The sequence below is a fragment of the Lepidothrix coronata genome, unplaced genomic scaffold (genome assembly GCF_001604755.1).
Source record: "Lepidothrix coronata isolate B3197 unplaced genomic scaffold, Lepidothrix_coronata-1.0 Scaffold184, whole genome shotgun sequence".
NCBI lineage: Eukaryota > Metazoa > Chordata > Aves > Passeriformes > Pipridae > Lepidothrix > Lepidothrix coronata.
In genome coordinates, this window is record NW_016690364.1 from 30,989 (window position 1) to 46,004 (window position 15,016).

Sequence of the window (15,016 nt, forward strand, 5' to 3'; positions counted from 1 at the left end):
TCCCGGTGGGGAGGGAACGGGACGGGGCGGGCGGGAACCTCGGCAAGGAAAAGGAGGGCGACAGCGGCAAAACGGCGCTGCCGCCTCCCCGTCGGGGAATCGAACCCCGGTCTCCCGCGTGACAGGCGGGGATACTCACCACTATACTAACGAGGAACGCGCTGCGGGCGCGCAGCCCGGCGGCCGCCCCGAGGGCGGGAGCCGCCTGAGGGAAATGGCGGCAGCCTGGGCGCCCGCAGGGAAGCACCGCGCTGGCGGGACCGAGGGGGCACGAAGGGAGAGCCTACAGAGGTTTGTGTGGTTGCCTGCTGCCCGCGATCTGCCGCGTTTGCCTTTCTCCGAGTATAAACACGAGGTTTGCCGGGAGCCCCGCTTCACGGAGCGGATTTGAAGGGTGTAGCTGAACGGGCAACCCACTCCTCCACAACCCTCCGACCCAACCTGTTGTCCGCTATCTGGTAATCGATGAGAGGCGTGGGCATGGTTTGGGTGCTTTACAGCAGTCAGAACTTCCAGATCTCCCAAGGAAAGCTGCTGGCGTTTTCTCTGCTCAGAAGGCAGCAAACTTGACACTGTGTAATCGGTTTTGCATTAAGTACCAAAAAGGGGAAAAAATAACAATTTAAAATATGATTTCCTGTAGTGTTACACAGTGTAGGGGGATCGGGAATCTGCAGATCAGCAGCTGGCATTTGATATGTGGCACAGAAGTGCACACCGTCTTTGGGCACCTTTATAGCCAATTTCTCACATGTACGTGTGTCATTTCGCTCCATCCGTCATCATTTAGATGAGCACTGGTGATGACTCACATGACAAAGATGTGTTCCAGATCAGCGTTCTTTCAGGCTACCTTACTCTGACCAGCAGCTTTCAGGGCCCTCTAAAGCAAGCTTGTATAAAGGAGCTGGCTCATAAAAGTGGAGGAGGCAGCAGGATCACAACTTACAGCTGTAGCTACAGGATTTCTATATACATCAAATCATTGCACATTGTCATTAAAAGCTTTCAGAGAAAAAATGCAGTGGCAACACCAAGACACTTAATTCAGTAATGTTATTTCTTTAGAAACAGAACAAATAATGCCCAAATACTTGGCATTTCTTATGTCCCGATATGTGAGGATAAGGATGAGGATGATCTCCTACAAAAGACTGCACAGGGAGATCAAACTCAGCAAAAAGCAAAAGGTTTAGATTACATCTGTTATTTCATCTGTCTATGGCATGCAAGATTACTGGAAAGCACTGTGTTTTATTGAAGTTGCATCACATCTTGTGGCTCCTGGCACACAAATTTGCAAATGCTCTTTCTTTACTGAGCAATCTCCTGCTTTGGAGAAGGTCTTATCGCGTGGTTCTGAAATTAGTTTACAGTGAGATGAAGTCTACTTACAAGAGCAGAAACATAAAGTAAACTTTACAGCTTCTCTCTTCTCTGACCAGTGTGTTTGTTATGACACTCCTTGGTCTCAAAATTCTAACAAAATCCGTTAGAAGTGTGGTTTTGAGTGAGCATAAGAGAGAGTTTAAAATCCATATTCTGCTTACAACAGGCACTCTTTATCTGGCCTCTGGACTGGTTGTATTGCTTCAATACTGTTTCCCAGAATCTTTTGATCAGCTTCCTGAGGACTGTGGTCTCTTTGATGGAGAAAAACCTACAGTCTTGGAGTCCCACAGGGTTAGTGACCCAGCAGTGCTGCTGAGGGGCCACAAAAAGAAAACACTGCCTGTTGAATTTGGAGCACGTCAGGGTTGCTTTTTTAGGTATATGACTTTTTGCAGATTCTTCTAGGTCTGTAGCTAATAAAATAATTATTTTATGTGGATTGCCCACAATTTTTAAAGCCCCTACATGTCATTGGTAAATAATGCTTTTTCAATTTAGAAGCCATTATTGTGTGGGTTTCTGTTTCTTTCTTGTTCATGCACATCTGGGTTTTTCTGCTCTTTTTTCAATCAGATGTATCCTGTCCTATTTCTTCCTAACTAACTGCATATTTTCTTGCACTGGATCTATGACTGTCTCCTCCTACCACATATTTATTGTTGCTGTAGTGGCAGCTTTGGGATCTTTTCTGTGGAGAGGGTTGTGAATGTCTGTGTTAAATGTTGCCTGGTTTTGAGGCAGCTCTTGCATTGTCATAATCCATTTATATATGCTTTCTCTATGCAGACACTTGCCTTCTTTTTGGCTTCCTAGTGGTTTTTATTATTGTATTTTATGATAGGTGGTGTTAGTGGCAAGTGAAACAGCAAAGGAGAGGATACTTGAGGAGTTCAGCTTAGCACTCGTACTGACAGTTTGTGAAGGAAAGGGCTTGGAATTTGGTGATGTCCTCTTCCTCTGCAACTTTTTCACTGACTCACAGGCATTTGATTCCTAAGTATTTTCTAGATTTTTTAATTTAATGTCTTGATTTTACAAGTTGTCCAATTGACTTGCCACCTGAGGAGGGGTTCACTTTCCTCTGAGAACAGGTGGTTTCACCACAGTAGAAAACAGGGCTCCCCATAGGTTTAGGAAATGCGCGTGTCCTTCCTTGGTGCAACATTTTCCTCGTGATCCGTTATTGCAATTTTAGGGAAGGCCTTGGAGCGCCAGGGACGGGCAGGGGTTCCACAAGGTGCGGGGTGGCGGAGCTGGCTCTTGGGGTGCGTTGGGAGGGGCAAACCCACCACCGCGCTCCTCGTTAGTATAGTGGTGAGTATCCCCGCCTGTCACGCGGGAGACCGGGGTTCGATTCCCCGACGGGGAGGCGACTTCGTTTTTTATCCCCTGGGACCGCTCGCCTCCTCGCGGCGTGCGAGGGAGGGAAGGAGGGAGGCGGCTCTTTTCGGTGGGGCTTCCCCCGCGGCGGGAGGTTCGTGTCCGTGCAGGGGGTGCGGCCGCGGACTGGAGGAGGGAGAGAAACGAACAAGTTTTGAAGTCTCCCTTTTTTTTTAGCAACACTCGTCGCCCCTATTAATGCCCGTGCTGCTCTGCCGCGGCTCTCTGGAATTACCTGCCGACGCGGAGTTTAACGAGAGCGGCGGTAGTAGCGCCGCGGATCCGGTCCCGGCAGGAATTCCACCAGCGCCGTGTCCGTAGTAGCGCCTCAGGTGCGCGCACCCAGGAGGGATGCGCGAGGGCCGGTTAGCTCAGTTGGTTAGAGCGTGGTGCTAATAACGCCAAGGTCGCGGGTTCGATCCCCGTACGGGCCATTCCCTTTTCTTCCCTGAAGGTGAGGAGATGGCCGATTTAGCAGACTATTACTTAATTTTATTTTAGTGGCGGATGGCAACACGGAAGCGAACGCGGTGGCCCCCGGCGGGAAGCTTGACTTAGGCGATCAGGCGGCGACAGCGACCTTGAGCCGACGCGGGACATGTCCCCACGCCGCCCGGGCGCAGGGACAGCCGGCACCCGCAGCTCAGGAACCCGCGACAGGTGAGGTCGTAGGCCGTGGTGGCGGAAGGAAAATCCCGGACATCCCGCTCCTCGTTAGTATAGTGGTTAGTATCCCCGCCTGTCACGCGGGAGACCGGGGTTCGATTCCCCGACGGGGAGGTGGAGCTGTCGTTTTTTCCTCAGGCAAGGGGAAATTGCACTCGGCGTCCCTTTGCTTTTCCCTAGACGTTCCTCGACGAGGTTTGTGCCGGGAATCAAAAGAACAATCATTCCGGGGCTGGGAACAGTGTGAAGTGCTATTTAGAGACCCTGGGGGCAATGGGCAACAGGCTTCCTGATCCATCTCTGACCTCCTCGGCAAAGGAGCTGGCCTGAGGCCGGGGTGTTATCCTGTCGTGACCACAGCTGACATGCTCAATGCTGAAAGATTTTCTCCTCAAATGCACAGCCAGCCTTCCCCTCTCCTCAGGTAACATGGTGCCCCAACCCGGATTCTCCCAGGTACTGATCGGCCAAGTCACGCTACTGCAGCATCAAAATACATGTGATTAAGTACCACCTTTTCCACAACTTCCCGAAAGCAGAGTTTAAGGTTTAAAATCATATCAAATATTCCCTTTATTCTTTACAAAAATGTGTTTAAGCATCCAAACATTTTCTAGGCACAGATAATGGTTTCATTTCACTGGGAGAACACTTCACAGTAATTTGCCATTTTGCAGTCAATCACATGAGTTGAGAAAGTCCTAAAACATGCACAGTAGCCCTGTGAGGCCATCACCAGTCCTTCACAAGGCAACAGCAACAGGGGGTGACAATATTAGCCCATCAATCGAAAAGAGTGAGTTCACGTATTTGCAAGTTGTGACAAGTCTACAGCATAATTAAGGCACCAGGCAAGATATAAATAGACACAATGAAACGCCATGCAACAGCAGTGCCAATGAGCTGGTTGGCAGGCGTTCCCGTTCTCTCAAATGGCTCAGTGTGAGCAATCCATCTTCTTCATGATCCGTGTCAGTGCACCCAGTCTTTGGGATTTCGCAGAACCTCCAGGATTTCTGCTTCTTTGGAGCTCTCTGGCGGGGTGTGCATGTACTCCCACCTGCAGGGAGAGGGGAAGCTCACTCAGACTGCCCAGCTGGCTGCCACCTCTCCCGGACCAGGCAGTGTTTGGACTGGAGTTGCCTTTTTTGGGGATGCAAAGCTAAATACACAGTTGATACTCAGCTCAGGAGACAGATATTTAAGTTCAGTAAAAACAATAAGTTCAGTAAAAACAAATATTATCAACACCGGGGTACACAGGAAAAATGTTAGCTTCATCTTTTTACCAACTTCTGAAAAAGCTGGAAGAACAAGGAAAAAGGGAAGAGCAATGCCCCCGTGCCCCAAAATGCATGCAGGTAGATTTGCAAAAATCTTCTAGCAGTCTCTTGTGACACACTAACATCACAAGGAAGATGAGTAGAAAAGGAACCCATAGAATTTTCACAGTGAGGACACAAGATTTAGGTTTTCCAGAATATGGACTGGAAGCTCTACAAGTCCTTGTTGAATCTTGGTTTTAAAAACAAAGGTGATGAAAGATCACTTTTTTATTGAAAAGGCAATTAAAAGAGGCGTGACAGAGAAAGGATCAGCAGTCAGAGATGGGTACACCCTCTTTCCATTTTTTCCCCAGGAAGGAACCATTCATGCTGTGAAGCAAGCTATTTACACTGATGAAAACAAGCAAAACCAGATCATCCTAGAAACGAAATCAGAAGATAGGAGTGTGCTACACCACCAAGTCAGGGACTCATGTAGTGTTGGCAGTGGGATGAAGGTATATGGTGAGAACAGGACTGCCTTCATGGTTAAGGGGCAGCAGGCAAAGGGAGGAAGGAGGCAGAAGAAGGTCACTAGTAAACTTTACGGAATTCATGATAGGGTCTGTGCTACTCAGTGTTACCTAAAAGCAACCTGAAAATGGGGGTAAACAGTAAGTGACTGAATTTCCTGATATTGCAAGAGTAAGCAAGATGGGTTAAAACAAAAAAAGCCGTTGAAAACAGTTATTATTAAGCCAAGCAACAGAGCAATAAAATGGCAGGTGAAATTCACTGTTGATTGGTGTGAAGTGATGGACACAGAAAAAGCTGTATAGAGATTGAATTAAATTTGAGTTCAATTGTATTGCCCAGAAAAGACTCTCGCATTGTAACAGTTCTATGAAAAAGCCAGCTTAATGCTGAGCTGCAGTCAAAACCAGCAAACAGAATACTAGGATTATGAAAGGAATAATGAATTAAAACTTCATTATGCCACTGTATGATCTTGGATACACATATGTATCTTATGGTGTTGGTTCCTTATCCCTAGTTCAGAAAGGGCACAGAAAACTTAAGCCTAGAGAAAGTGGCAAATGTGATCAAAAGGATGGAACAGTGACTGTACAAAGACTAAAAATACCAGGAATTGTTAGCCTGGAAAACTGGCAATGAAAAAACAGAAGTTTGTAAAATAAGAACAGTTATGGAGAAACACAACAGCAAGAAAATCATGTTACTCAGTGAAAAATCAAACGAAGCCATCAGAGGCAAGTAGAAAATGAAGAAGCACTTTTTCATACAACACACAGTTAAACTATGAAGCTCCTTGTCACACATTTGTCAGGACTGCCAGAATCTCACACAATTTCAAAGAGCTACTAAACAAAAATCCATGGAGCAAGGAGAGAAAAATCTATCAAGAGGTACTAAGCGGAAAAACCATCCATTTTTTTTGTCAGAAAATATTTCAGCCGCACACTACTGGCAACTAGCTGAGTGTAGGAGATCAGAGAAGCATCTGCATGTATTTGGGCAGTTCTTTTATCAGGCATGAACTAGCCACTGTAAAGTGATGGGACACCACGACAGACCTTTGATTTAATTCTATTAACTATTTTAATAAGAACAGTAACCTACCTGCAGTCCCACATAGCTACACCCTTACCTTGCAGTCAGGGGCAGAGACATAAGAATGCTTTCAATCCTTGATCCTGGTGTCAGGAGGCCAAACTTTGTACCTCTGTCATAAACCAAGTTGAACTCTACATACCTACGGGGAGTGAAGAGATGCAAAGAAAAAAACAAGTTTATTAGCAGAATTTGGTTGTGCCTTCTTCAACTAGCAGATACCGAACAAAACCGGCCTATCTTTCTGCTGTGTTGGGTGTCAGAATGAACCCTGTTTTGGAGTGAACTGTTCTTCAGCATCCTCTGCAGGAATGCAATTATCACCTTGCCACTCCACAAAGCACAGGGAGTAGTGACCTTGGCAAACAGACTAGAGCAGACAGACTGTTCAAAGGAGAGCGTTCTGCAGGCTGCTGTACTGTGCTATGCTTCTCCCAGACCTCAACCCTGCTGACAAGCTCGACACCATGTTTACCTTGGTTATTCTCTTTTGTGTGGTGGCATCAGACATAAAGAGGGGCCTTAAAGGAACTGAGAATAACCAGAGAAAGAATTCTACTGTGCAGTCCTCCATGCTGAAGGACACATAAGCAGTAAGGTCTGAACAGTATTTTTTGTTTCTTGGGGAGATCTGGAGAGAAGCAGAAGTCAAACAGCTTCAGAGTGCTGGCTGGGAGTTGTAATATCAAAATATACCACTTTTCTGCCCACAGTATAGGAACAGAGCAGTGACAATTCATCAGGGATTATTTTAGTAGCTAGTACAGACGTGTTAGTATTTAACAGAGATACAGGAAGGGAAGAGTTCTTACCTATCTGCAAAAATGGAAAGCTTTACCTAGCCAAACAACCTGCAAACAGACACAGGGAAATAGGCAGGCCTCAAGAGCTGGTTCTGGCTGCAGCTTAAAGAAGCTGTTCCCCCTTATAAACTAAAGTTTGCTAAATCCCATCCACAGACTGGATCCTGGAAGCCCCAAGTTCCCAGGAACAGTCCCACCAAATTAAGGACACTTGCTTATCTGACTAATGGCTGCAGGCCAGTGATCTAAACTTAAATGCTTATACTCTTTCCATGCCAGTATCACAGATTTCTCTGCAGAAGAGACAGAAACTGAAGACCCTACTTCTGCACAAAGCATGTGTGTTCTCATTTCTCCATGTGCTTACACAATCACAGGATACAGGGAACGGAGTACAACTGTATTGACCAGTGTACTTAAGCTTTTGCAACATTAACAGTTGGTCACATTAGAAGCATCCTCCAAAGTCTTTTAAGTTACAGCAACTTTGGACCATGCCAGAATAAAAAAACCCAACCCTCTGTATCTTTACTCCTTTACAGGAATCCTCATTTCAATGCCAAGATCAGATGGAACAAATATGTATGTAAGAAGGTGAAGGTACTTGAGCACAGTTACTTCTTGACTTTGTGAAATTTTGTTTCATTACTGAATAGGAAGCACAATTCCCTCACCCTCAGGCTCCTCATGTGACAAGGGTAGTCCTATATCCCATATGACTGGGCCACAGGAGAGGGCTGAATTCAGGACACCAAGCACACCCATACCCCTTTGCCTGTTGCACAGCAGCAGCTTCTTTTGGTTTTTGAAAGAGCTGGAGAGAAACTGTGGCATTTTGTTTGTGTTGCTTGTATTCTAACATGGGAAGGTGGGAAATACAGATAAGGGCGTGCTACTACCTTCTTTGCACCCCTTTTGGCAACTCAGCATTGGATTTCAAAATTAGTTCTGTGCACAAAAATGTTGAAATTCTCTGATGAGCTTTTTTAGCCCACACTACAACAGGCCATTAACCTGTAACCATAAAGAACTAGCTCAGTTTTTTTTCTTGCCAGCATAATCCACCTCCTGTGTATTCTTTAGCTCCTTCAGTACTCACCGTCCTCTCCGAAGCTGCTGCCATAGCTTTTCCTCTGGCGTGAAGGAGTCATGGCGGTGCTTTTTCACAATGGGAATGTAACAAGGCACAACAGCTTTGGCACAACTCTTCACAAACTGGAACACTTCCTCCTTGGAGGGAGAGTCCACGTCGTCAAAGAATATGCCTCCAATCCCTCTTCGCTCGCCACGGTGCTTGATATAGAAGTAGTCATCACACCTAGAAGAAGTACCAGATATTTATTAATATGGTCCACAGTATTCAAAGCAATGAACAGAACTCCAAACAGCTACGTGGCACAGGACTAGCACTGACCAGAAGTCAGTTCCTGCATTGCCCAGTGCCCCACTGTTTTACTGACTACCAAGAGCCAGGATGGTGCAGCACCCTCTGGAAAGCACTCCTGTGTCACTTGCAGGAAAGCTCTGATTAGACGGTCTCTGCAAAGCTACATGTCACCACACAGTCACTGAACAGTAACACTCAAACTCCATGGCAGCTGCATCCACATGGAGTGATCCAGTCCATATCCCCTACCTACTCAGAACAGGGTCACCTGATCTCAAAACTTCGCCCTAAGAGCTCTTGCTAGATTTCATTCCCAGCATTATATGCAGATCCCAAATTATTTGTACAGCTTTCAGTTTAATTCAGACTTGGAAGAGAATTTCTTTATTATTTTTGCCATTCTAGTAAAAGAATTGATTTTCTTCATCAAAACAAAAGGAATCTAAAAATCTAACACCAGATAAGAAAGCAAGTGTCATGGCAGCCTTCCATGGAAAAAGGCTTTTTAATAGTTAAAACTTGTAAGATTGAGTCATCATAGCAGTGGCTTTTCATGGCTTATGTTCAAGTTTATAAATGTGTAAGGGCAGTTTATTCTACAATAGAAAGGCAATTAATCTCTTTTGTATTTACAGGGAGTATGTAGCTGTGCAATTACTATATATAAATGATTCATTGTATCCACACCCTATCTTGCTTATAGTTGCTTTATTGGGCAGTCATGCCCTGCAAGTCTTCACATAGAAAAGAAATGGAAAGAAAATAGGAAGCAGAAACCATCAACATTAAGAACACCTTGCCGTCTTTTAGAACTAGTTTTCCATACATGTGTCCATCCTCAGTCGTTCTCAAGCAATATATATGGCATGGCCAAAGCAGAAGAGGCATGGAGATGTAACAGCTAACGTAAGTTATTTTTTTATTCACTGTGACGATCAGCTTTTTTATTTAATGGCAGCAGGAAGAGTTAAGTAAAAAGGCTGAGTGAGAAATGCCAAAAAGAGAACAAGCCTGACAAAAGTCTTAAACCTAGATCAGGAAGACAATGTGGTAAATGTAACAATAGCTTTTATCTTTGAGAAAGGTGGGAAAAGGTCTCCGGACCACCCCCCCTGCAGCTGCCTACTTAGGCTGCAAACGACCTGACCATTAAGGCACATACTCTGAACTACCATGCAAAAACTCCTCAGAGAACAAGACTGTAATCTCAAGGCTCTAAGATGTATCTCCCTCCTAAGTGGTTGCCACCCTAACTATAACACCCACTTTATCTCCTGTCCTCAGAGGAGACCTAGTGCCTTACAAAAGGGTATCCCCTCCTTCCTGGATACCACACCCTGTGGCAGATAGGGTTATCAGACATAGAGCAGCAAGCCTCCGCTTACTAGTGAAGGATCAGATCACTTGTATCTCTTAGCTCAAGAAGAACATTCAAAGTTTGCATCTTAGAGAATATGCTGTTGAACTCACAGTGAATTTGTCATGGGGAAAAAACTACAGCTTCATCTAAATTATGAAGCTTCTACATTAAGGACAATCTCCTTTACTTACCTGGAAAAAACCAGAAAAACAAAACAGGCCATGGTGGTCAGAGTGAAGACAGAAAAATCTGAGTGGGATTTTCAGAACCGCAACGCTGGCCCAAGAGCTCACACTGAATCATGCACATTTACCATGAGCTCACTGTAAGCAGGATTTGTGCAAGTCCGTGGGGAAAAAATCTTGTCCTGGTTTAACACTAGAGGTTAAACGGAATTTTTAAGTTGCCTAGTGAAGTCTGTGGCTTACAACCACTCTTGTAGAGTCAGCCTGGTTTTTATTTGGGCTATAGACTTATGATCCTAGTTGTCAGCCCCCTAATTTGAAAGGGCTGACAGGCTTCTGTAAATAAGAGATTTCTTCAGACTACATTTTGTCCCAGTACACTTCCGCTAATTTTCCTTAGGGTTTGCTGATACTTTTTAAAAGGCAGCAGAACCTACAGTTCTTAGAGTACACTTAACTGGCAACATCTAGTGCTGCTTTCTACTCCCCCCCAAGTGCATCTCTCCCCACATACCATTTCTTGTACTTGGGATACAGCTTCAGATCATGCTTGTCACAGGCTTCTTTCAGAGTCTTGTGAAAATGAACAGCATCCTCTTCATTCAGGTAAGTTGGAGTGAGATCAGTCCCACCACCAAACCACCACTGCTTAGTTCCTATAAGAGAGGAAAGCAGCAACATTTTTCTTTTACACTTCTAAACAGCAAGGTTCACAAAGCATTAACAACTACTTTTAAAATACAAAACAAAATCATTATTCAGTGGTGCCCCTAAACCTCAATCATGAAAGATTTGACTTCAAGGTAGTGAACTTCCATTTCCAGTGACTTCAGGAAAACATGAAAGAAATTTCAAAGCAGTTAAAACCATTCATTCAGTATTTTGGACCACTGATCCTGACTACAGAATATCAGTTTCACAAGATGGGCTGGCAACTCTTATTCAAGAATGCAGAAACATTTTACTGTGTGCCAAAGAAAGGGAACATCATTATTACATCCAGGGAATTAACTGGCTAGAAATGATCCATAATGCTGTGGCAAAACAACTGAAAGAAAACTCTCTTTGAGCTTCTGACAGTACATACACTGTCACACGATACAGATGGCCCTTCAGTGTTTGACCACCTAGACAAGGGTCCCATTTCTGACAGTGCCAAGTTGCAGAAAGTTGGGGAAATAAGGCACAATGCAGTTAGTGAGCAGTGTTTCTGACAGTACGTCCTTCCAGCTGCTGAGACAAAAGCACATCATGACCAGAATGTTTATCAGCCCTTCACAGACATTTCTTCTTCTAAATTTTAGGATTGCTGCTCTGAATGTATTTCACATTTATTTACAACCTCCTACATTTTTAACTTCGATCTGAAACCCCTGGTATACTCTACAAAAAGCAAACCCCTTTGCAAAACTCTACCACATGCACTCATTACTCTCATTTTACAAATGCACAAAGGCCAGAGATAAGGAGATCCAATGCTAAACAACAGATTCTTGGCACAGCTGGGAACAAACCTGGACTGGTTCTTAACCTCTTAACCCTAGCCATGCATTCACGCTTCCTTCATGTGAAGTCATACATTTCATACATGCTTCATTGGATTAAAATTCTTACCATCTGCTTCTTCGATTTCAAAGTATCTGTAGTTGAAGTGCATGGTTGGAACATGAGGGTTCTTTGGATGGATAACGGAGCTCACACCCATGGCGCAAAAAGGCAGCTTCCCTAGATAAAGAGATGCACCAAGAAAGCCCTTTAGTTTTTCAAGAAACTTCATTTACTATCATTTAAGGAACATCGCTATTTTTCCTTAGGTTTCGTGACAGGAAAATTTCTCATGTTGGATCACCATAATTATTAGTAAATGTGCAATTCATTTCTCATTCATGCTCTTCTGTGCACCTTTTTTTGGTATTAGTCCTAAAATGCAGCAACATGTTAGAGAACCCATTAAATGAAGACCATTTAAAACATAAGGCACAGCTAAGGGTTTCAACCACCCCCAGTCCTCACAACTGCCCTTTGCTACACAAACATGGGTTGAGTGCTCTTTACCCTTCAGGTGGTGTTGGTTCCCTCCCTTCCCCTCTTTGGTACATAACTCCTGCACTGTTTCACTATTAAGCTACAGTGTCATTATTGAGAAATCACCCGTGCCTATAATACATTCCTTAAAGCAGCAAGACGGAGGGAGAAGCACTCCGATACATGGCTTTTTAGGGATACAAAAGTCCACCTGTCAGGCTTACTGGTTAGAAATCACCTTGAAACAAATGAAACCCTTCGAGCTTTGATCAGTCTGGCTTTCCTCAGGTTCTGCTCAAAGGCCAGACTGCTGAGAGTCCCGCACGGGAATACTCAGGTGAACGTGTCCCGGTTCCCTACCCCACCTCCCGGCCGGACACCTTACCGTCCTTGGCCTTCAGAGACTTCCCCCTGCTCCGCATCTGCCGCGCTGCCTCCTCGGACAGGAGCCCGGACACGACGGACACATTCACACCCGCCTTCTCGAAGACCTCGCCGTCCTGCAGTACGCAGCTGATGCCGCCTCCGCCTGCCAAGGCCAGGGGCAGGGTCACCGCGGGGTGACCGAGCCCGGGGTGCCGGCGCCCGCGGCGTCCCCCGCGGCTTCCCCCGTACCTTCCTTCCTCTCCCAGGTGTCGACGGAGAAGGAGGCGCCGGGGTCCAGCGCGGCCAGGGCGCGGCACACCTCCGCCTGCGTCTCCATGATGAGCAGCTCCATGCGGCTCCGCAGCTCCCGCCGCCGCCGCCGCAGCTCTCGCAGCCCGCTCACGGGCGGCGCCATGAACCGCTGCCGCAGCTCCTTGTCCTCCTCGTCCTCCCGGGACGCCGCCAGCGCGGTCTGCCGCCGCCACAGCCCCAGCGCCAGCCCGAGCCCGCCCAGCGCCCCCGCGGCCGCCAGCGCGGCCCGCCGCCCTCCCCGGCCCGCCGGCCCCGGCGGCGCGGAGCTCAGCGCCCGGGCAAGAACAAGGGTGGACGGGCCCCGGACAGCCCCGCGGAACAGCCGCGCTGCCGCCGCCATGACCGGCACCGGCACCGCACGGCCGGCGGGGCGGGCCGGGGGCCGGGCCGGGGGCCGGGCCGGGGCGGGCCGGGGCGGGATGGGGAGAGGCTGCGCGCCCTGTCTGTGTAGGGAATCGATTACGTGGGAAAAGACCTCTGAGATCATCGAGTGCAACCTATGACCCAACACCACCGTGTCAGCTAGACCATGGCAGTAAGTGCCACATCCAGTCTTACCTTAAACACCTCCAGGGACGGTGAGTTCACCACCTCCCTGGGCAGGCCATTCCAATGCCCAATCGCCCTTTCTGTGAAGAAATTCTTTCTAATGTCCAACCTGAAGCTCCCCTGGTACAGCTTAAGACTATGTCCTCTTGTTCTGTAACTCGTTGCCTGGGAGAAGAGGCCGACCCCTACCTGGCTACAACCTCCTTGCGAGCAGTTGTAGAGAGTGATAAGGTACCCCGTGAGCCTCCACAAGCCTAACAATCCCACCTCCCTCAGCTGCTCCTCATAAAAATTGCATTCCAGCCCCTTCACCAGCTTTGTTGCCCTTCTTTCGACCTGCTCGAGCACCTCAATGTCTTTCCTGAATTGAGGGGCCCGGAAATTGACACGGTATTCAAGGTGCAGTCTCACCAATGCATGGTAGAGGAGAAGAATCACTGTCCTGCTGGCCACACTACTTCTGATACAGGCCAGGATGCCATTTGCCTTCTTGGCCACCTGGGCACACTGCTGGCTCATACCTGTCTGTACAGGGTAGCCTGCCCTCACCGGGTGCCATGGGGCAGTGCGAGTGCCCTGTAACCATCCCGGCTGGGTGCCCCCGGAGCTGGGCTGCCTGCGCCGTGTGGATGCTGTGGCAGGGAGAGGCACCTGTAGGGAGAGTGCTGAGGTACTCCAGCCCGCCCAGCGTGGCTTTGGGAGAGCAGGTTATGCTGTGTTTGTGCCCGTGAAACATTTCTGCGTACTGCTTTCAAATAACTCGGTAGGATCACTGCAGCTACTTGGGGCTGCATAGTCGCTGTGTGAGTAAAGGCTTGTACAGGGCCAGGCATGGCTGGAATAGGGGCAGAGATATATTTTATTGAGTTATCCTGTGAACCATGTGGAATTGCTCTCCTGTGTATGGCATTGCTGGTTTTAGAAATTTAGAAACTCACAGATTTTAGAACCTGACTACTTTATGGGACCACCAGTTTAGTGCAAAGGGAATATTCCCCATGGATCTTAGAGGGCACATGCTTATACCTTCTTTGTTTTCTCTAAAGTTGAAGCATGTTTTCTTTCCTAATAAAATAGAGGAACTAGAGATATGTGTGCAGTCATAGGGCTTTGATCTCATTGTGATTACAGAGATATGGTGGGATAGCTTGCATGATTGAAATGTTGTCATGAAGGGCTACACACTGTTTAGGGGAGGCAGACTAGGCAGGTGCAGTGGTGGAGTTGCCCTCTATCTGACACTTGGAATATATCGAGCTCTGTCTTGGAGTGGACAGTGAGCAAGAGCTTATGGGTTAGGGTAAAGGGGCAGACTAGTAATGGCGACATCATTGTGGGTGTTTGCTACAGGCCTCCTGGTCAGAAGGAGGAGGTTGAAGAGGCCTTCTACAGGCAGCTTGAAGCAGCCTCACAGTCACAGGCCCTGGTCCTGGTGGGGGACTTTAACTACCCTGACATCTGCTGGAGAAGCAACAGGTGACAAAAATTATTAAGGGACTAGAGCATCTCTCTTAGGAGGAAAGGCTGAGGGGGGTGGGTCTGTTCAGCGTCAAGAAGAAATGGCTGAGAGGGGACCTCATTAATGTGTATAAATATCTAAAGAGATAGTTCCAAGAGGATGGAGCCAGGCTCTTCTCAGTGGTGCCAAGCAATAGGACAAGAGGCAATGGGCAGAAACTGATGCACAGGAAGTT

At 47.0% G+C, this 15,016-nt stretch overlaps 1 protein-coding gene, 1 long non-coding RNA gene and 4 other non-coding genes across 8 annotated transcripts; 4 read left to right on the plus strand and 2 right to left on the minus strand.

The window, feature by feature from the left end:
* Window positions 1-84: 84 nt before the first annotated feature.
* Window positions 85-156, minus strand: TRNAD-GUC. Its single transcript has one exon. It is a non-coding gene; the product is annotated as a tRNA-Asp (tRNA).
* Window positions 157-2,689: 2,533 nt separating this feature from the next.
* On the plus strand, window positions 2,690-2,761 carry TRNAD-GUC. The gene has a single exon. It is a non-coding gene; the product is annotated as a tRNA-Asp (tRNA).
* A 317-nt stretch (window positions 2,762-3,078) lies between these two features.
* Window positions 3,079-8,326, plus strand: LOC108505149. 3 transcript variants are annotated; one of them, XR_001877402.1, is made up of 4 exons: window positions 3,079-3,178; window positions 3,274-3,432; window positions 7,681-7,738; window positions 8,222-8,318. It is a non-coding gene; the product is annotated as an uncharacterized LOC108505149 (long non-coding RNA). The 3 variants fall into 3 exon arrangements; XR_001877401.1 differs by having other exon boundaries at window positions 3,135-3,196; XR_001877403.1 differs by lacking the exon at window positions 7,681-7,738 and having other exon boundaries at window positions 3,135-3,196; window positions 8,222-8,326.
* Window positions 3,133-3,206, plus strand: TRNAI-AAU. Its single transcript has one exon. It is a non-coding gene; the product is annotated as a tRNA-Ile (tRNA).
* TRNAD-GUC lies at window positions 3,481-3,552 on the plus strand. Its single transcript has one exon. It is a non-coding gene; the product is annotated as a tRNA-Asp (tRNA).
* CPOX (coproporphyrinogen oxidase) lies at window positions 3,994-13,115 on the minus strand. Its single transcript, XM_017830878.1, has 7 exons — window positions 12,711-13,115; window positions 12,481-12,624; window positions 11,685-11,795; window positions 10,585-10,726; window positions 8,238-8,456; window positions 6,373-6,477; window positions 3,994-4,498 (listed from the first exon to the last, which is right to left on the minus strand). The coding sequence occupies exons 1-7, from the start codon at window positions 13,111-13,113 to the stop codon at window positions 4,411-4,413; spliced, it is 1,212 nt and encodes a 403-aa protein (XP_017686367.1). The 5' UTR covers window positions 13,114-13,115; the 3' UTR covers window positions 3,994-4,410.
* Between the last annotated feature and the right edge of the window lie 1,901 nt (window positions 13,116-15,016).